Here is a 16,337-nt window from a genome sequence, read left to right on the forward strand (position 1 = left end):
ACATGGCTAGTAAGTGTTAAGTGTCTGAGGCTGGATTTGAACTCAGTTCCCCCTGACTCCCTGGAGCTCTATTCACTGTGCCACCTAGCTGCCCTTCTTTGTTTCCTTCTGTCACCACACGACAGAGGTTGGATTTTTCCTTAAAAGAGTTGTATGAACATTTAAGTTGGAGATTCTTAATCTGGAAGCCCTGGAGAGATTTTAGGAAGCTTTGAATATGTTGATAATTTTGTTGTTATTCAATCATCCAGTCATGGACTGTTCTGTCCATGGGATTTTCTTGGCAAAGATATCGGAGTGGTTTGCTACATTTCCTTCTTCAGTGAGTTAAGGCAAATGGAGGTTAAGTGACTTGTCCAGGGTCACACAACTGGTAAGTGTCTGCAACCAGATTTGAACTCGGAGATTCTGATTCGGGCCTAGTGCTCTGTTCACTAAGTCACCTAGGGGCCTCCATTTGGATAACTGCATTTCAGTAAAATTGGTTTCCGTTGTATGTTTCCTGTGCATTTAATCTTACATGTATTGAAAAAGCATTATTTTGAGAATTATTTCTCCCCCAGACTGAGAAAGGGATCCTTGACAAAAAGAAAGGTTAAGAACCCTGGATTTAAGGAAAAGAGTCAGTGTGACCTGGTGGGTAGAGAGCCAGCTTCAGCATCAGATTCCTCCTCTGCCACACCCTGGCTGTGTGACCCTGGGCAGGTCATTCGGTCTCAGTGCCTCAGATGCTTCTCGGAGATGATAAGTCCTGCAGCAGGGGGTGGCCTGCACTGGTAGAGGGGAGTTTCTTCACTAGGAATTTTAGGGAAACTAAAAACACCAGTGAAATCACAGATCTCGTCAGTCCCCTTATAGTGAAGGAAAGAAGACAGGCAGGCATAGTATTGCAAAAACATGGAGCACAGAGTTTTCAGGTTACGGAATTTGGGAATCTTATTCTGAAGATAATCTGGTAATTTGATAGAGTGAGTCCTGGGATGTATGTGTGTGTATATGAGCGCTGGGCCTGAAATCAGGAAGACCCGATTTCAAATCTGTCCTCAGACACTTACTAACTGTGTGACCCTGGGCAAGTCACTTCACCCTGTTTGCCTCAGTTAGGAAATGGCAAAGCACTCCAGTGTCTTTACCAAGAAAACTCCAGATGGGGTTGCAGAGAGTCAGACACTGCTGAAAACAACTGAATGATCCCAGCCCACCCTCTCGAAGCCTTTTCTTCAAGATGGGTTTTCTCAGTTCCTTACAAGTTCTCTCCTCTTCCTGACCCACTAGGCTGTTTGCAGAGAAGATCAACAAGAATGAGCGGAAGGGTAAAGCGGAGATCACGCTGTTGTCACAGGGCCAGGAAGTCCCCGAGTTTTGGGAGGTGTTGGGTGGGGAGCCCCATGAGATCACAAAGCACGTCCCTGATGACTTCCGCCCTGCCCGGCCCAAACTCTACAAGGTAAGGCCCCCAGTGTCAGGCATTCTACAAGAGCCTGGTCTAGTTCTTGTCAGTCGCCAGGTCTGTGCTGACCTTGGGTGTGAGTGTCAATCTCTGAAGGTGGCTGGAAAGATAACCCCCCAAAACACTACTATGGAGTATGATTAGACATTGAGAGTCCAGGGCACAGCCACAGAGTGAATGAGGCCAGAGAAGGGAGAGGTCCCTGTGGCCTGGGGTTGGTCAAGGATGACTTCATGGAGATGGACTTGAGTTGTCTAGGATTTGGGAAGTGTTTGAGGGAGGGCATGTTATGGGAGGGTGGGAGATGTGGGCACATATATAGGGGCATGGACTTTGGGAAGTGTTTGAGGGAGGGCATGTTATGGGAGGGTGGGAGACGTGGGCACACATATAGGGGCAGGGACTTTGGGAAGTGTTTGAGGGAGGGCATGTCATGGGAGGGTGGGAGATACGGACACACATATGGGGCAGGGACTTGAGCAGCTGTGTGAGACTCTTTGGTTGGAGTACAGGACATGTGTAGAAAAGAGGGAATCCAGGCTGCTTCCGTCCCAGAATCTTCTTCCTGTGTGCTCTGGCACTTAAGGACATGATGAGGTCTGTGCCTCTCTGGCATCCTATATAAGATGTGAGGGGGCATATGGCAGGTAGGCCATGAAGGCCAGAGCTCCGTACTGAGGGCCTTGTCTTCATCCCCCCCTTGGATGCCTCAGAGGAATTGTGTGAAGGAAGAATGAAAGCCTTGGTGACTGAATGGGAGATGCAGGAGACCTTGTTTCATTTTAACCCTTCCCTTCCCTACCTCTGGCTTAGGTGGGCCTGGGATTAGGTTACCTGGAACTGCCCCAGATCAACTACAAGCTCTCAGTGGAACACAAGAAGTGGCCAAAGGTGGAGCTGATGCCTGAGATGAGGCTGGTATGTCTGGTCTGGGCCCAGCCTTCCAGGAAGGGCCTAGAGCTCTGGGGCAGCGATGGGAATACCAGCCAAGTCAGGAAAGCCCTGGGTCTGGGGACCTGGGCCCTGACTCGTGTTTGGGTGGGAGGAGCTTCGTCTGCATGGCCGCTGGTGAGGCCTGGGCTTGGGGTGTCACTGTCCGGAGTGAGGGGTCTCCTGAGGTCTCCCCCACTCCTCTCCCCTGGGTTTGGCAATGCAGCTGCAGAGTCTTCTGGACACCAAGTCGGTGTACATCCTGGACTGCTGGTCTGATGTGTTCATCTGGGTTGGCCGCAAGTCCCCGCGCCTCGTCCGGGCTGCGGCCCTGAAGCTGGGTCAGGAGCTCTGCAGCATGCTGCACCGGCCCCGGCACGCCATGGTCAGCCGCAACCTCGAGGGCACCGAGTGTCAGGTGGGTTCACAAGCAGCTTCTGCATGTCCATCTCTTTCCACCCTGCCTCGTTCCTTTGCCTGGACCGATCCCCTCTGCCCAGGGGGTGGTCGTTGGCCCCCATCACATAAGGCTGCTGGGCTATGGTGGGAAGTAAGATGGCCTGGGAGTGGAGGATTTGGGTTCAGATCCTTGCTCTGCCCCTGGTCAGGTAGGACAAGTCACTTAAATCACTGTGGCCTCAGTTTCCCTATCTGTGCAATGAAGGGGTTGCTTCAGCTGATCTCTAAGGTCCTTTGCTAAAGCTATAGTCTAATCTTATCTTTCATGTATATTTGCTGACTCTGTAATCATGGGCACTGGGGCAGCAAGGGACTCAGTGAATGGTGTGCTGGGCCTGGAGTCAGAAAGTCCCGGGTTCAGATTTGGCCTCAGACATTGACTAGCTTTGTGACCCTGGGCAAGTCACTTAACCTTTGTTTTCCTTAATCCAGCGGAGAAGGAAATGGCAGACCACTCTAGTATCTTTGCCAAGAAAATCCCATGGAGAGGAGAGTATGGTCTGTTGGGTCGCCAAAAGTCAGACATGACAGAACAACAAAATCATGGGCAGTCATTCACCCTCTCTGTGGATGGAGTTGTGAAAATCAAAGATGAAGGGTGGCTAGGTGGCACAGTGATTAGAGCAGCAGCCCTGGAGTCAGGAGGACCTGAGTTCAAATCCAGCCTCAGACACTTGACACAAAAACTAGCCGTGTGACCTTGAGCAAGTCACTTAACCCAAATTACCCCCCCAAAAAAGCAAAAAAAAAAAAAAAAGAAAATCAAAGATGACATATTTTGTAAATAAAATTCAAAATCCTAGATTTTACCCATGTATTTAGTGCTTTTAAGGTTCACAAATCACCTTTACATATTAACCTCATTTGTGCTGTGACATCTGGTAGTTATCCCCGTTTTAAAGATGAAGAAACAGGCTTACAGACATTAAATGACTTGCCCAAGGTCACACAGCTAGTAGTATCTGAGCCAGGATTTAAGCTCAGCCCTTTTTGTTTTTTTTTTTTGCTTTTTGGAGGGCAGTTGGGGTTAAGTGACTTGCCCAAGGTCACACAGCTAGTTTTTGTGTTAAGTATCCAAGGCCACATTTGAACTCAGGTCCTCCTGACTGCAGGGCCGGTGCTCTATTCACTGCGCCACCTAGCTGCCTCAAGCTCAGTCCTTCTTGATTAGATACAAGACAGACCAACATTCCTGTTTCCTTCCTTCACCCTGTAGCTTGCTGCCCCGACCTCCCCCAGAATCCGACTAGGCGTAAAGGTTTTTATTGACACTTTCTATTTCTTACATCACCACATTATCCCACGTCACCATCCTCTGCGCCAAACAGTATTTTGTAGAGGGGGAAGAAAGTCAAAATAACTGTCCATACACCGAAACTCCACCAGGTTTTTAAGGCCAAGTTTAAGAACTGGGACGATGTGCTCAAAGTGGATTACACCCGGAATGCTGAGTCGGTGGTGCAAGGGGACGGGCTGGCAGGCAAGGTGAAGAAGGACACGGAGAAGAAGGACCAGATGAAGGCAGACCTGACAGCCCTGTTTCTTCCACGCCAGCCGCCCATGGCTTTGGCTGAGGTGCTGGGGCCCTGGAGGGGACCTGCCTGGCTGGGAGGGCAGCTCAGGAGGGGGGAAGGAGACTGCAGAAGAGAGGGCTGGATGGAAGGAAGCCAGACCAGAGTCTGGGCAGGGCAGGAATGGGGGGAAAGTCCATGAAAAGGCTCGGCCTTGATGACAGTGGCCCCACAGGCGGAACAGCTGATGGAGGAGTGGAATGAAGACCTGGACGGCATGGAAGGCTTTGTCCTCGAAGGCAAGAAGTTTGCCCGCCTGCCCGAGGAAGAGTTTGGGCACTTCCACACCCAAGACTGTTACGTCTTCCTCTGCAGGTCTGACCCCCCCAGCCTCGCCATCCTCCTCAGCCCCCTGCTGTGAGGCACAAGATCTGTGGTCCTCCGGTCACCCTGGGGGATGGGGACTCCCAGTGTCTCTCCCATATCTGTCCTGCCTTGGAGAAAGGAGCTCGGGGTGAGGGTGAGGGGAGGCCGTCCTTTCTCCAGCTGTACTTGCCCTGTCTCTTTCCCAGGTACTGGGTCCCTGTGGAATATGAAGAAGAGGAAACGAAGAAGAAAGCAGCCCCTGGGGCAGCGGAAGAGGCCGCTGAGGAGGAGGAGGCCGCAGCAGAGGAGAAGCAGCCCGAGGAGGACTTCCAGTGTGTGGTCTACTTCTGGCAGGGCAGGGAGGCCTCCAACATGGGCTGGCTCACCTTCACCTTCAGCCTGCAGAAGAAGTTTGAGAGCCTCTTCCCAGGCAAACTGGAGGTGAGGCGCTGACCCTCTGTGGAGGCCACGTCCTGACCCTCTGTGGAGGCCACATCCACACTCCCGTTTCTCACTGAAGTCTCTGGAGGGGAGGAGGGCGGGGGACTTTCCGTGTTTGGCTTGGGTTGTCTGTGTCCAACACTCCCACTCAGCTGTCTCCCCAGGGAGCCTGAACACACTCAGGGCGGCCGGCAAGGGGCCGAGGCAGAGGGAGCTGGCAGTGGGCCAGGATGGCGTCTGGGATCCATCTGGCTTGTCTCTGGAGGACAGATGCATCAGCCTCTTTCTTCTCTCTTCCCTCCTTTTCCTCCCAGGTGGTCCGAATGACTCAGCAGCAAGAGAACCCCAAGTTCCTGTCCCACTTCAAGAGAAAGTTTATTATCCACAAGGGAAAGAGAAAAGCCTTGGAGAATGTTCAGCAGCCCAGCCTTTATCACATTCGCACCAATGGCAGTGCCCTCTGCACCCGGTACCTGACACCTTTCCTCCCCGCTCACCTTGCCCAGGGCTTACATCTTGTGTGTCTGTGTGTGTCTGTCCCTGTGTGGCATATGTGTGCAAGAATCCAAGTGAATATCCTTGTGACCTCAGTGGGTCAGTAGAAGAGGCCTTGGGATGGGGTCACGGGACATACGCTGCCTTCCCAGGGGCCTAGCCAAGGACTGCTGCCTGCTAGGGCTGCCCCAGTTACTGGGGGGGGGGGGATTGGCGGATGGTGGAGTGGGCCCTTTGTCTCCCTGCTTACCTCCGTCCCCCCTTGGCCCGGTCATTCTACAGATGTATACAGATCAACACGGATTCCAGCTTACTCAACTCCGAATTCTGCTTTATCCTCAAGGTAAGGGACTGTGTCTGGGCAGGAGCAGGGAGAACCTGGGCCTCCTCTCTACCTCCATAACCTGGGCATGGCATGGTTGGGGAGCCCCATGAGGGTAGAGGAAGGAGATGGGAAGACTCTGGGCAGATGAAGACCCCTCTCTCTTTCCTGGTCTGGCCCCTAGGTGCCCTTTGAGAGCACGGACAATCAAGGCATCGTGTACACGTGGGTTGGACGGGCAGCTGACCCTGAAGAAGCCAAGTTGGCTGAGGACATCATGAACCACATGTTCAATGACTCCTACAGCAAACAGGTAACAGCCTGGACGGGATGGAGAGTCCCCTGCGGCCTGGCCCTGGCCTCTGGGGTGGGAGAGGAACAATTAGCTCTCTTCCCTCCAGGCCATGGGTTCTAACCTTCTTTGACAGTATATAAACAGAAGCACTGCCTTGTGCAGTCTGACGCTGGGTCCCAGAACTACAGTAACAGGATCCTAGCTGTCTGTAACCATGGTCACATGCTATGAGAATGCTGTTTGTGTTGGTGACCAAGTCACAGGTACTGCGAATACTGCTGACATTTGTTGCCTGTGTTCATAACAGAAGGAAACAGCTAAATTTCAGGTAGAAGTTAGTGAAAATAAAGCTGTAACTTTTTTCCCATCCAAGTCCACGTAGCCCCTGAAATCTGTCTGTGGACTGAGGTAAGGACTCCTACTCAAAAGCGGCAGCTCTCGAGTTTGGTCTGGGGACACCTTGGGGGTCCCTGAGACCCTTTCTGGGGTCCATGAAGTCAATATTTTCATAACACTAAATTACTGCTATTAATACCATTTTCTTGATACTAAAACATTTTAAATTTCCAGATATGGTAAATATCAATATCAATAACCCACATAAGCAAAAACTCTGGGGACTTTCCTACAACTTTTAAGAGTGTAAAGGGAGACCATCAGCTTGAGAAAGCATAGCTTCCCACTGGGAGTGAATGTTGGCCCTGGAGTCAAGGAGACAAGTTCAAATCCAGCCTCAGACACTGCCTGTGTGATCCTAGGCAGGTCACTTAAATCACTGCTGCCTCAGTTTCCTCATCTGTAAAATGGGGATAATAGCACCAGCCTCCCAGGATCAAATGAGATATTTGTCAAGTGCTTTTTAAACCTTAAGGTCCTGTTTAAATGTGATCACAGACCCAGGTAGGTAAAGGCACTGTTGTATAAAAAAGACAACACTGGGCTTGGAACCAAGTGGGGAAAGCCTAAGCCAGCTGCCTCACTTAACTTCTCCAAGACTCCCTTTCCTCTTTTTTATTTTTTGGAGGGGGGAAGGTGAGGCAATCAGGGTTAAGTGACTTGCCCAGGGTCACACAGTGTGTTGAGTGTCTGAGACAGATTTGAACTCAGGTCCTCCTGACTCCAGGGCCGGTGCCGCCCCCCCTTTCCTCTTCTTTTGAACAGGAACCCCTCCCCCCCGGGGTTGTGAGGATTGAATGATAATTATTTGCATTATTTTCAAACCTTAAAGCACTAGGTGAAGAAGTAGATGGAACTCCTGTCCTGGAGTCAGGACACTCACTAGCTGTGTGACCCTGGACAAGTCATTTAACCCTGTTTGCCTCGGTTTCCTCATCCGAAAATAAGCTGGAGAAGGAAATGGCAAACCAGTCCAGTAGCTTTGCCGAGAAAACCCCCAGTGGGTCATGGGTCTCAGACACAGCTGAAAGGACTGAATAGCAGAAGACCCTTCACAGGTGTCCCCAAAGTCCTGGTGCCGTTGTAAGCTTTCATAGCCCAAACTGGCCTTGCCTGCCTCCCACCTTGGCCTCAGCACCCTGAGCACCCCCTTTTCTCAACAGGTGATTAACGAGGGAGAAGAGCCAGAAAACTTCTTCTGGGTGGGCATCGGGGCTCAGAAGCCCTACGATGAAGATGCTGATTACATGAAGTACGCTCGGCTGTTCAGGTAAGCCTCCCATTGTGGGCTCCCCTACCCTGTCCCTCCATGGAAGCCCCCTCCCCCCAGCCCTGGCCCTCGGACTTCTCCCCCTCTGGCGCAGGTGTTCCAACGAGAAAGGCTACTTCTCCGTGTCAGAAAAGTGCTCTGACTTCTGCCAGGACGACTTGGCCGATGATGACATCATGCTGTTGGACAATGGTCGGGAGGTGAGCTCCTCCCTCCGTCCTGGCTCCCTTATTGTGCTGGTCTCAGCCCTTCCCAGACAAGAGCTCTGCTGGGGGTCCTGTCCCCTCTGGGCACAGCCCCAAGCCTGGCAGGGCTGGTGTTAGCACCTCACACGGCTGTGGCCCCTCTCCCGAAGTCCTCGCCAAGGTCAGAAAATCTAGGACCAGACAATGACTTTCTCAGGGTCAGGCTGGCACAGTGGTGACAGACGTGGGAATGGCACCCGCGCCCCTCCCTTCCAATACCAGGATGTTCCCCAATGGGGTAACTTCAGCTGTCTCTTCTTTACCCCACCTTGCAGGTTTACATGTGGGTGGGAACTCAGACAAGCCAAGTGGAAATCAAGCTGAGCCTGAAGGCCTGTCAGGTGAGTGTCTGCTGACCACTGGACTGGCCATGTAGCTGAAGCCTTACCTGCTGGCCTGGCCCAGCCAGACCAGGGCCTCTTCACCTTTGTGGGTCATGGGAAACCAATTATATTGAAATATAATGAACAAGATGTTTAAAAAGAAGAAACGAGTTCTGGCTGTAGGTTAAGAATCCCTGCTCACATTAGATAGAAGGAAACCAGAGCCTTGGAGAGCCAGTTACTGGCCCAAGCTCACACGGCAGGTTAGTGCGGGGATGGGAGCCGTGGCTTTGCATTCAGTCCCTTCTCTTACGGGTTGGAGCTTTCCTCCCCCCTCTTCATCTCTCCTTGGGCCTACGGCTTAGGGATGATTCAATGCTGATCCCCTTCAGGGAGGGCAGCCTGTGATGTCGATCTCTCTGGATCTCGACATGTACAATCTAAAAATTATCTGCAAAATGAAGGGGCTGGATTGGATGACCTGTGGCCCCTGACAGCTTAAAATCTAATGGGATTGAGGCCGTCATCTCTAACCTCCGTGGTTTGTCTCCTCTCTTCCTCTCTCTCCCATTGGCAGGTTTATATCCAGCACATGAGGTCCAAGGACCAGGAACATCCTCGAAAACTCCGACTGGTCCGAAAGGGCAATGAACAGCACCCATTCACCCGATGCTTCCATGCCTGGAGTACCTTCCGGAAACCCCCAGCCTAGCGTGGTACGCAGGACTAGCTCCGGCTCTTCTTGCCCCACTCAGGGCTGCTAGCATCAACACAAGCTTTAAAAGGATTTTCTTTCCTGTGAGAAGAGGGGCTCCAGCAGCCCCTGCTGCCATCGGCCCTCACGTTTGGGGAGGATGGCCGTCTTCACTCTCACCCATTCCTCTCAGGCTTCTAGGATCTGTCTGTCAGCCTGCACCCCTTTTTCTTAAGCTGTTCTAAGGCCAAAGCAGGTGTCTAACTCTGCCCAGGAGAATCTCAGGAGTTCAGGGGAGTGTGGTGTGTGGCGTGAGGTCTAGTGGGCAGAAGGGGACAGTGCTGGGAAGGGAAGATGGGAGTTTGCTTCCTCTGAATCTCATGCCCCATTCTGCTCCCCTCTCCCCACTATGACCTTGTTACCCAGGCCTGCACTTCCCCTTCCCCCGTCCCTCTGGATTCACTGCTTCCCCATCAGTCCCAGCAGCACCTGCTGTATAGTATTGTTGGAATAAAAACTGGTTCTGGCACTGTTAGTGCAGACCAATGGGGAAGTGGTTTCTTAGGGGTGAGGGAACAGTGCGTGCTGATGGGGCTGTTCCTACCCACTCTCGATTTCCTGGGGACTCACCTGTCTTCTTTGCTACCCCATACCCTTCCTTTTTCCTGATGGAAATAGCTGAGTCACAGGGAACTCTCTCTGAGAACTGAATAAGGTAGGAAGGCTGGCTGCAGGGAACCAGGTGTTGGCAGGCTCTAAGGGAAGGAGCCCGGCCACCAGCTAGCTTCTGGACAGGAACGGTGTGCGGCCAGGCAAGAACATTCCTATGGATGAGTGAGTGCGTTGGCTCAACCTGGTGCTGTCCAGTCAGGCAGCGTGCAGCTGACTCCCCGCTTGTTGGGGTTAAAGGTGAAATCCGATCCTATATCTCAGGACCCCATTGACCATGAGGCACATCTAAGGTCCGATCCCATGTTAGACCCAAGGCAGGAAGCAGATGCATTGGCCCTTTAAGATACTAAATGCTTTATTTTCAATATTAAAAACCAGTATTTTTAATACCTAAAACAATGCTAATTAATCTTAACAAAAAGACACCCCCCCCAAAAATAAAAGATACATTCTACAAGAGAAGCCCCCTACCACCACTTCTCCCCAACCCCCCAGGACACAAACGGGAGCATGGTCCATCGGCACGGCTGTTGGCATGGAGAGGGGCTCAGACACACTGACACACACACTCATGGCAGGAACCATCCAGGAGCAAGAATACCAAAATAACCTTAGAAATCTTTTTTGTCCAAGTCCCAGTGAGGCAACCTTGGCTGTTTAAAAAAAAAAAAAAAAGAAAGAAAGAAATCCTATACGCAAAGGCTCCAGCATTCCTGACCAGGGACTCACCCTGGCCTGAACTCTGGGCCTCAGGCTCCCCCCAGCCTCTCTTTAAGTGGCTTTGTTGACTGAGGCTTGGCCCAGGATGTGAGTGGTTACAGACTCCTTGGAGAGGCCGCCTTGTGATTCGTGCCTTCCACCATACCCCAGCAATTGCCCCCATTCTGGCTGACCTGGGCAGAGGTGGGGATTTCAGGATGACATGGGCCCTCGCCTCTGGGTCTCTAAAGAAAGGCATGGCCCCTCTGACTCCCTCCCTTCCCCCTCACCTTCCCTCAGCCCTTCAAGTCTTCCGGGCCTGATAGGAATTGTTCCCTTCGCTCAGTTCCTTGGGGCAAACCCCACAGAACTCATACAGAAATTCCTGGGAGGGGCTGCATGATTCTTCTGAGAGCAAGGCACCTACCACCACCGCTCCCTGCCTGGTTTCCCCAAGGAGACATCAACCACTTAGTTAACAGTTAGGAAAAGAGCAAAAGCAAGGCCCTGGAGATCTCTGAACTCCTCCCTTCCAGGGGCGGGATGGGGAGCTGGGGGCTAGGTAAGATTACATGCCGCTAGGCTGGATTTGTGCTTCTGGACAAGATGGAAGGGGCCAAGTTCCAACTGGGCCACCCCAGGGGGAAGGGAAAAAAAAGGACTCATTTCAAACTGGGGGACGGAGGCAACAGCCTGGTCCTCGAATCCACTTCTGGCAGGTAGGTAGGTAGGTATGAGGCATGACGGACTCCTGTGTGAAACCAGAGCCCCTCAGGCAAGGCATGGATCTAGCAGGTGAAAAATGGGGGGGGGGGGTCCTGAGGACGGAAGCCTGGAGCTGAGGGAGAGAATCAGCAGGGGAGGAGGGGGGCTCTTCTGTAGGAAAATGCCACAGTACACAGGTCCCATCAGCCTACTCTCCTCCAGGGACTTAGGTATGATGGGGGGTGGGGTGGCACACAGGAAAGTGGGAGTGCATGGGGCTCACCCCTGCCCCTCTGCCACAGACAGGCTTTCTGGGCGAGCTGAGGTAGCCTAAGCAGGGAAAACAGTAGCCTTGGCTCCCAAAGGAGGCTGTGTTGTGTGAAAGTAACGGGTAAGGGAATGATGCTATCCCTTCAGTCCATGGGGCAGAAACAGTCGTAGACGTGAGAAACATGACTCCTAGAGGAACAGAGGGGAAATGGCCAGTGAGGACCAGGGGGAGGTACATGCTGGGCTCTCCTTCCTTGCTTCCTGCTGTCCCCCCGCCTCTCCCCACCCCTGGAGAAGGTTTTTCTTAGTGTTGTTGTGGGGGGCCAGGAGGGCGGGTGGGGGTTATGGGGATCCAGGGCACTGCTGCTTCTGCCCCGCCACAGTTAGAAGGTACAAGCCTATGTTACAGGGACAGTATCCAATGGACACAGGGCAGGTGTGCATGGACTGTTGGGCCCCTGGCTGGGCCGTGGGCTGCGATCCTCATCACCGGGGTCCAAGCCTGAGCCACAGGCAACAGCATCTATCCTGAAGGAAGAGACAGGGGTGACCCCTCTGGCTGGTTCATACCCCACACGCCCCTCCCCAGCTCTGTCTCCTCATTCCCCAGGCAAGGACAGAGATAACAGCTAACATTTATACAGTGCTCATTACATGCTAGGCCCTTCACAAATATCTTATTCTGCTATTATTATCCCTGTTTTACAGATGAGAAAACTGAGGTGTACAGAGGTTAAGTGACTTGCCCAGGGTCACAAAGCTGGTAAATGTCTGATGCCAAATCTGAACTCGGGTCTTCCTGACTACAGGCTGGCATTTTTTCCACTGCCCTACCTAGCTTCTATAAAGGAGACTTCTGAGGCTCAGGAGTGACAGAGGGAAGAAGCCTCAGTTCTGCCATGGTCTTTAGGTGCTGCAGGCCAAGTACATCCGTGTGCAGGATTCTGTGCCTGGTTTTGAATGTAGCTTCAGCCGTGGTCATGGAAATGACCTTTCACAGCCCCCATCCCCCTTCAGACTTAGGCATCATCAACAGGAGAAGCTATCTGAAGTCACAGCCTGGGGTCTCCAGACTAAAGAACCAACATGGCCTCCTCTGAAAGAAAGGATTCTCTTCTTTCCTCCCTCTGTGACTCCACTAAAATAACTTACATTTACAGTAGTGCTTTCCTCACACGGGTAGTATGAAATCTGGGGTTCACACTTCAGTCTCCTGACTAACCAGTCTAGCATTCTTTTTTGCTTTTTTTTTGGAGGGGGGAGGGCAGGGCAATTGGGGTTAAGTGACTTGCCCAAGGTCACATGACTAGTCTGAGGCTGCATTTGAACTCAGGTCCTCCTGACTCCAGGGCCGGTGCTCTATTCATGGCACCACCTAGCCGCTCCTCAGTCCAGCATTCTTACATGACAGGCACTGGTACAGGCTTGTGGAGTGTCCAGCAACAAACCAAGCATCTGGGAGATCAGGTCCCCATAAGGAGGGAAGCTCTTCCTTCAACAGTAGGGCTGCCTAGGTTGACCTGGCACCTCACCAACAAGAAGACAAAAGCCCTTCGGGAGGGTCCACCCACCGCAGGGCCTTTCTCCCTAAGACAAAGCAACATCCAGGAAAGAATGGGTGCAAAGACGTAACTACTTAGGCTCTCTGGCATCTAAATTCCCTCTGGACCTTGTATACACTAGTTGCAGACTGCCAGAACAAGGAGGCTTAGAGATAAACAGTTCAATCCTTCTGTTAGGGGGAGTGGAAACGGAGTCCCAGAAGTGGAAATGGTGTAACCAAGAACCACACCCCCAAAGCCCTGCTTCCCAGAGGAAGGACCATCGGGCTACCTTCTCTCCCTGCGTCCCAGTTAAATCTGGGTCACAACCTACTAAAGAGGGGCCCCATCTTCTCCCTGTACGCACCCCTGTCTTCCTCTGGCAGAACTCTTCAGCTGCTGAGAAGTCAAGGGGGCGGTTAAAGGTGGGCAGGGAGAGGAGGGAGCCAGGGCCACCAGGACTAGCTTCGAATCCTTGATTTTCCCACTTACTACTTGAGAGTTCCTGGATAAGGACTCTAACTTCTATGGGCTTCAGTTCCATCATTTATAAAATAATGAGAGTTTCACGCTCTGGTTCCGGTCCCAGGTCCAGCCCAGGTCCAGGCCATGCCTCATTCTCTGACACGTGCTGTTAACATTGGCCTCCTGGCTCCAGGCATTTTCTCTGGCTGACGACTGACCTCCTTGGCCTCCGTTTAAGTCCAACTAAAATCTCACCTTCCTCGGGAAAGTCCTCCAGACCTCTATTAGTGACTTCCTATTTATCCCACATATAACCTGCTGTGTAAATATTTGCTCACTTATGGTTTCTTCCGTTAGACTGTAAGCTCCCTGAAGGCAGGGACTGTCTTTGACCTCTTTAGGTATCTGCAGCAATTAGAACAGCGCCCGGCACATAGTAGGCACTTAAATGTTTACTGATTAACCCTAACTGAATATTAGACTTTAGACAAGTGATTTAACATTACTGGGCCTATGGCAAAGGGAGGCATTGAATCACATGACTTGTAAGGTCTTGAGCTCAGTTCTAAGTCTATGATTCCAAAACTCATCACATTAAAGCTCAAAGATCCTAAGATTCTTCTCCCCCAGGTCTCAGCATGAGGCCTGCAGAGGACACAAAGACTCAGCAACTCCATCTTTGCCTTCCTAAATCTCCTTCCCCCCAGGCCTAGACAAGAGCCCTCTAACAACCAAGCCCCCCTCACCTTATTTGATCAGGATTCCTGGAGATCGGGTGTCGTCCTCTGCTATATTTCTCAAATTCTTCTCTGCTTCCTCTGAAGAGCTGGGGAGAGGGGTTGAGGAGAGAGACTGTCGTGAGACTGAGAGAGACCCCCCAGCTCCCATTTCCCAGGATGGGGAGAACACGTTCCCATATACCGTGGAGAGGGATGAGGCCACTGGGCGTGGGGTGAGGTGAGGAAGGACATTCAGAATCCAGGGAGCCCCATCCTCTCTGTCACCAGCCGGGGGGCTCAGAAGAGTGAGACCAAGAGGTCTGGCTTCATCTTCTTCCTTCCCTGTCCATTCCTGACTCTGACTTTATTTTCCTACCTGCCTAACACCTGTCACCACATCGGGGACACAGTCTTCTGTGTCTTCCCAAAGTCTTCTCTCTCCCACCATCCCACTCGTTCTCTCACATGAAGCCTGAGAAGTACATAAAGCAGGAATTCCCATTTTCACTTAGCACAACAGGGAAATAACTGGCCTGAAGTCCTATCTAGTTAGAAGCAGAGTCAGAATACGACACAGGGCACTTTTGTGGGGCAGCGCAGTGGCCCAGTGGACAGAGTGCTGCGGCTGGAGTCCAGAAGAACTGAGTTCAAATCTAGTCTCAGACACTTCCTAGTGACCCTGGGAAAGTCACTTAAACCCCCAGTTTCCTCATCTGTAAAATGGGATAATAACAGCACTAAGCTCCCGGGTTTTTGCGAGGGTGAGATGAACCGACCTATCTAAAGTGCTTTTTCTGGGATCAGCAAGGACAGGTTGGAGTTGGGACGGGGAGGGGGGGTGGCAGCTTTCCTTATGGGCAATCTAACTTTTCCTTCCCCAAAATGAGTTTTTTGAGATAAACCACTGAAAACAACCTGGGCCCCCACAACACTCTCCAGAGATGTGGTTTTCTTAGGCTAAGGCTCGGTCAGCTTTGGCTTGAAGAGGAAAGGTCTGGTCAGAGACCAAAGTTGGCCAAGAGGAGGTCAGGGCTTCCCAGCTGCCAGACAAGGGGGACGGGCCTTCTCCTATTCTCACCTCAAGAAATCCTTCACATCTTCCACAGTGATATCAGCGGTGCTGTCCAGCGTGGTTTCTGTGCTGTTGGGAGAGTCTATGGATGCCGGGGAGAGGGCAGCCTGGGAATGCTCTGGGGTTCCTTGGTGGAACAGAACGCAGTAGTTAAGCCTGGGATGGGATGGGCCACATCACCCTGGGGGGCTTCCTAGCAGAAGGTGGCTGGGAGTGGGGCTCTAAAAGGGGGCCAAGAATATGGCCCTCCCTATCCCCTTCCCTTCACCCACAGCCCCACTTCCAAGTCCTGAAACAGGAAAACTTGTCACGCAGAAAGAGCCAGAGCTAATTCCTAAAGAGACTAAATCCCCCTGTACAGGGTCCTCAGGCGGAGGGAAAGATGTGGCGAGCCAAGGGAGAGAGCCCGAGGCCAGAGCAAAGAGGGGCTGTGGAGCCGCTGGCTACAGCATCCCACCTGTCCATGTGCCCACTACATTGAGCTCCGCCAAGGCTTTGGGGGGGTCTGTACTGGATTAAGCCAGTGGCGCATGGTTCTGAGGGCATATTTTTACCCTCGACTAAACCCAAACCTGCTATGAAGGACCACCCCTTTGAGCCCAAATCTCAGGCTCTGCTGGATCTCTAAGGATCCTACTCCTCCCCCAATGAGTGGAAAGAGAAGCTGGGCACAGCAGGGTCTGGTGAAGCCTGCCCTAGCCCCCTGGCATCAGGTGGTCACAGAAGAGGCGGAGAATGTGGCATCCCTCCCTGCTTCCTGGACACTGCCATACCCACACACTGCACACAATACGGACCCATGTATACATTTACTGTTCATCCTTCCCTCCTACCTAAAAGTCCCATCTACAGAATCATAGTTTTAAAAAATGAGTTAAAAAGGCCTTTAGTGATCATCTGGTCCAGGCCTCTCATTTGATTTAGGCAGATGAAGAGACTAAAAGAGAAGTGGTCCAAATGTGTAAGTATGCACATATTGTTTCCACATTACACAGAA

At 52.0% G+C, this 16,337-nt stretch overlaps 2 protein-coding genes and 1 long non-coding RNA gene across 3 annotated transcripts in view; 1 reads left to right on the forward strand and 2 right to left on the reverse strand.

The window, feature by feature from the left end:
• FLII (FLII actin remodeling protein) overlaps positions 1-9,743 on the forward strand; it is a 44,328-nt gene extending 34,585 nt beyond the window's left edge. Inside the window, exons 18-30 of the mRNA XM_069087868.1 lie at positions 1,276-1,447; positions 2,264-2,368; positions 2,607-2,798; positions 4,226-4,414; positions 4,586-4,725; positions 4,923-5,157; positions 5,472-5,626; positions 5,935-5,995; positions 6,159-6,287; positions 7,829-7,935; positions 8,030-8,135; positions 8,456-8,521; positions 9,081-9,743. Of these exons, the coding sequence (XP_068943969.1) occupies positions 1,276-1,447; positions 2,264-2,368; positions 2,607-2,798; positions 4,226-4,414; positions 4,586-4,725; positions 4,923-5,157; positions 5,472-5,626; positions 5,935-5,995; positions 6,159-6,287; positions 7,829-7,935; positions 8,030-8,135; positions 8,456-8,521; positions 9,081-9,215 (1,792 nt within the window). The 3' untranslated portion in view covers positions 9,216-9,743. The remainder of the gene's footprint in view (positions 1-1,275; positions 1,448-2,263; positions 2,369-2,606; positions 2,799-4,225; positions 4,415-4,585; positions 4,726-4,922; positions 5,158-5,471; positions 5,627-5,934; positions 5,996-6,158; positions 6,288-7,828; positions 7,936-8,029; positions 8,136-8,455; positions 8,522-9,080) is intronic.
• Positions 9,744-10,223: 480 nt separating this feature from the next.
• On the reverse strand, positions 10,224-15,492 carry LOC138161087 (uncharacterized). The gene is made up of 3 exons (XR_011168264.1): positions 15,347-15,492; positions 14,296-14,375; positions 10,224-12,071 (listed from the first exon to the last, which is right to left on the reverse strand). It is a non-coding gene; the product is annotated as an uncharacterized lncRNA (long non-coding RNA).
• Positions 15,493-15,783: 291 nt separating this feature from the next.
• Positions 15,784-16,337, reverse strand: part of LLGL1 (LLGL scribble cell polarity complex component 1) — an 88,065-nt gene continuing 87,511 nt past the window's right edge. The window contains exon 20 of the mRNA XM_069087738.1: positions 15,784-15,850. Coding sequence (XP_068943839.1) covers positions 15,784-15,850 — 67 coding nt within the window. The remainder of the gene's footprint in view (positions 15,851-16,337) is intronic.

This window comes from Petaurus breviceps, unplaced genomic scaffold, assembly GCF_028583685.1.
Source record: "Petaurus breviceps papuanus isolate PSGF00001 unplaced genomic scaffold, PetGlider_PUasm1.0 183, whole genome shotgun sequence".
Classification (NCBI taxonomy): Eukaryota; Metazoa; Chordata; class Mammalia; order Diprotodontia; family Petauridae; genus Petaurus; species Petaurus breviceps.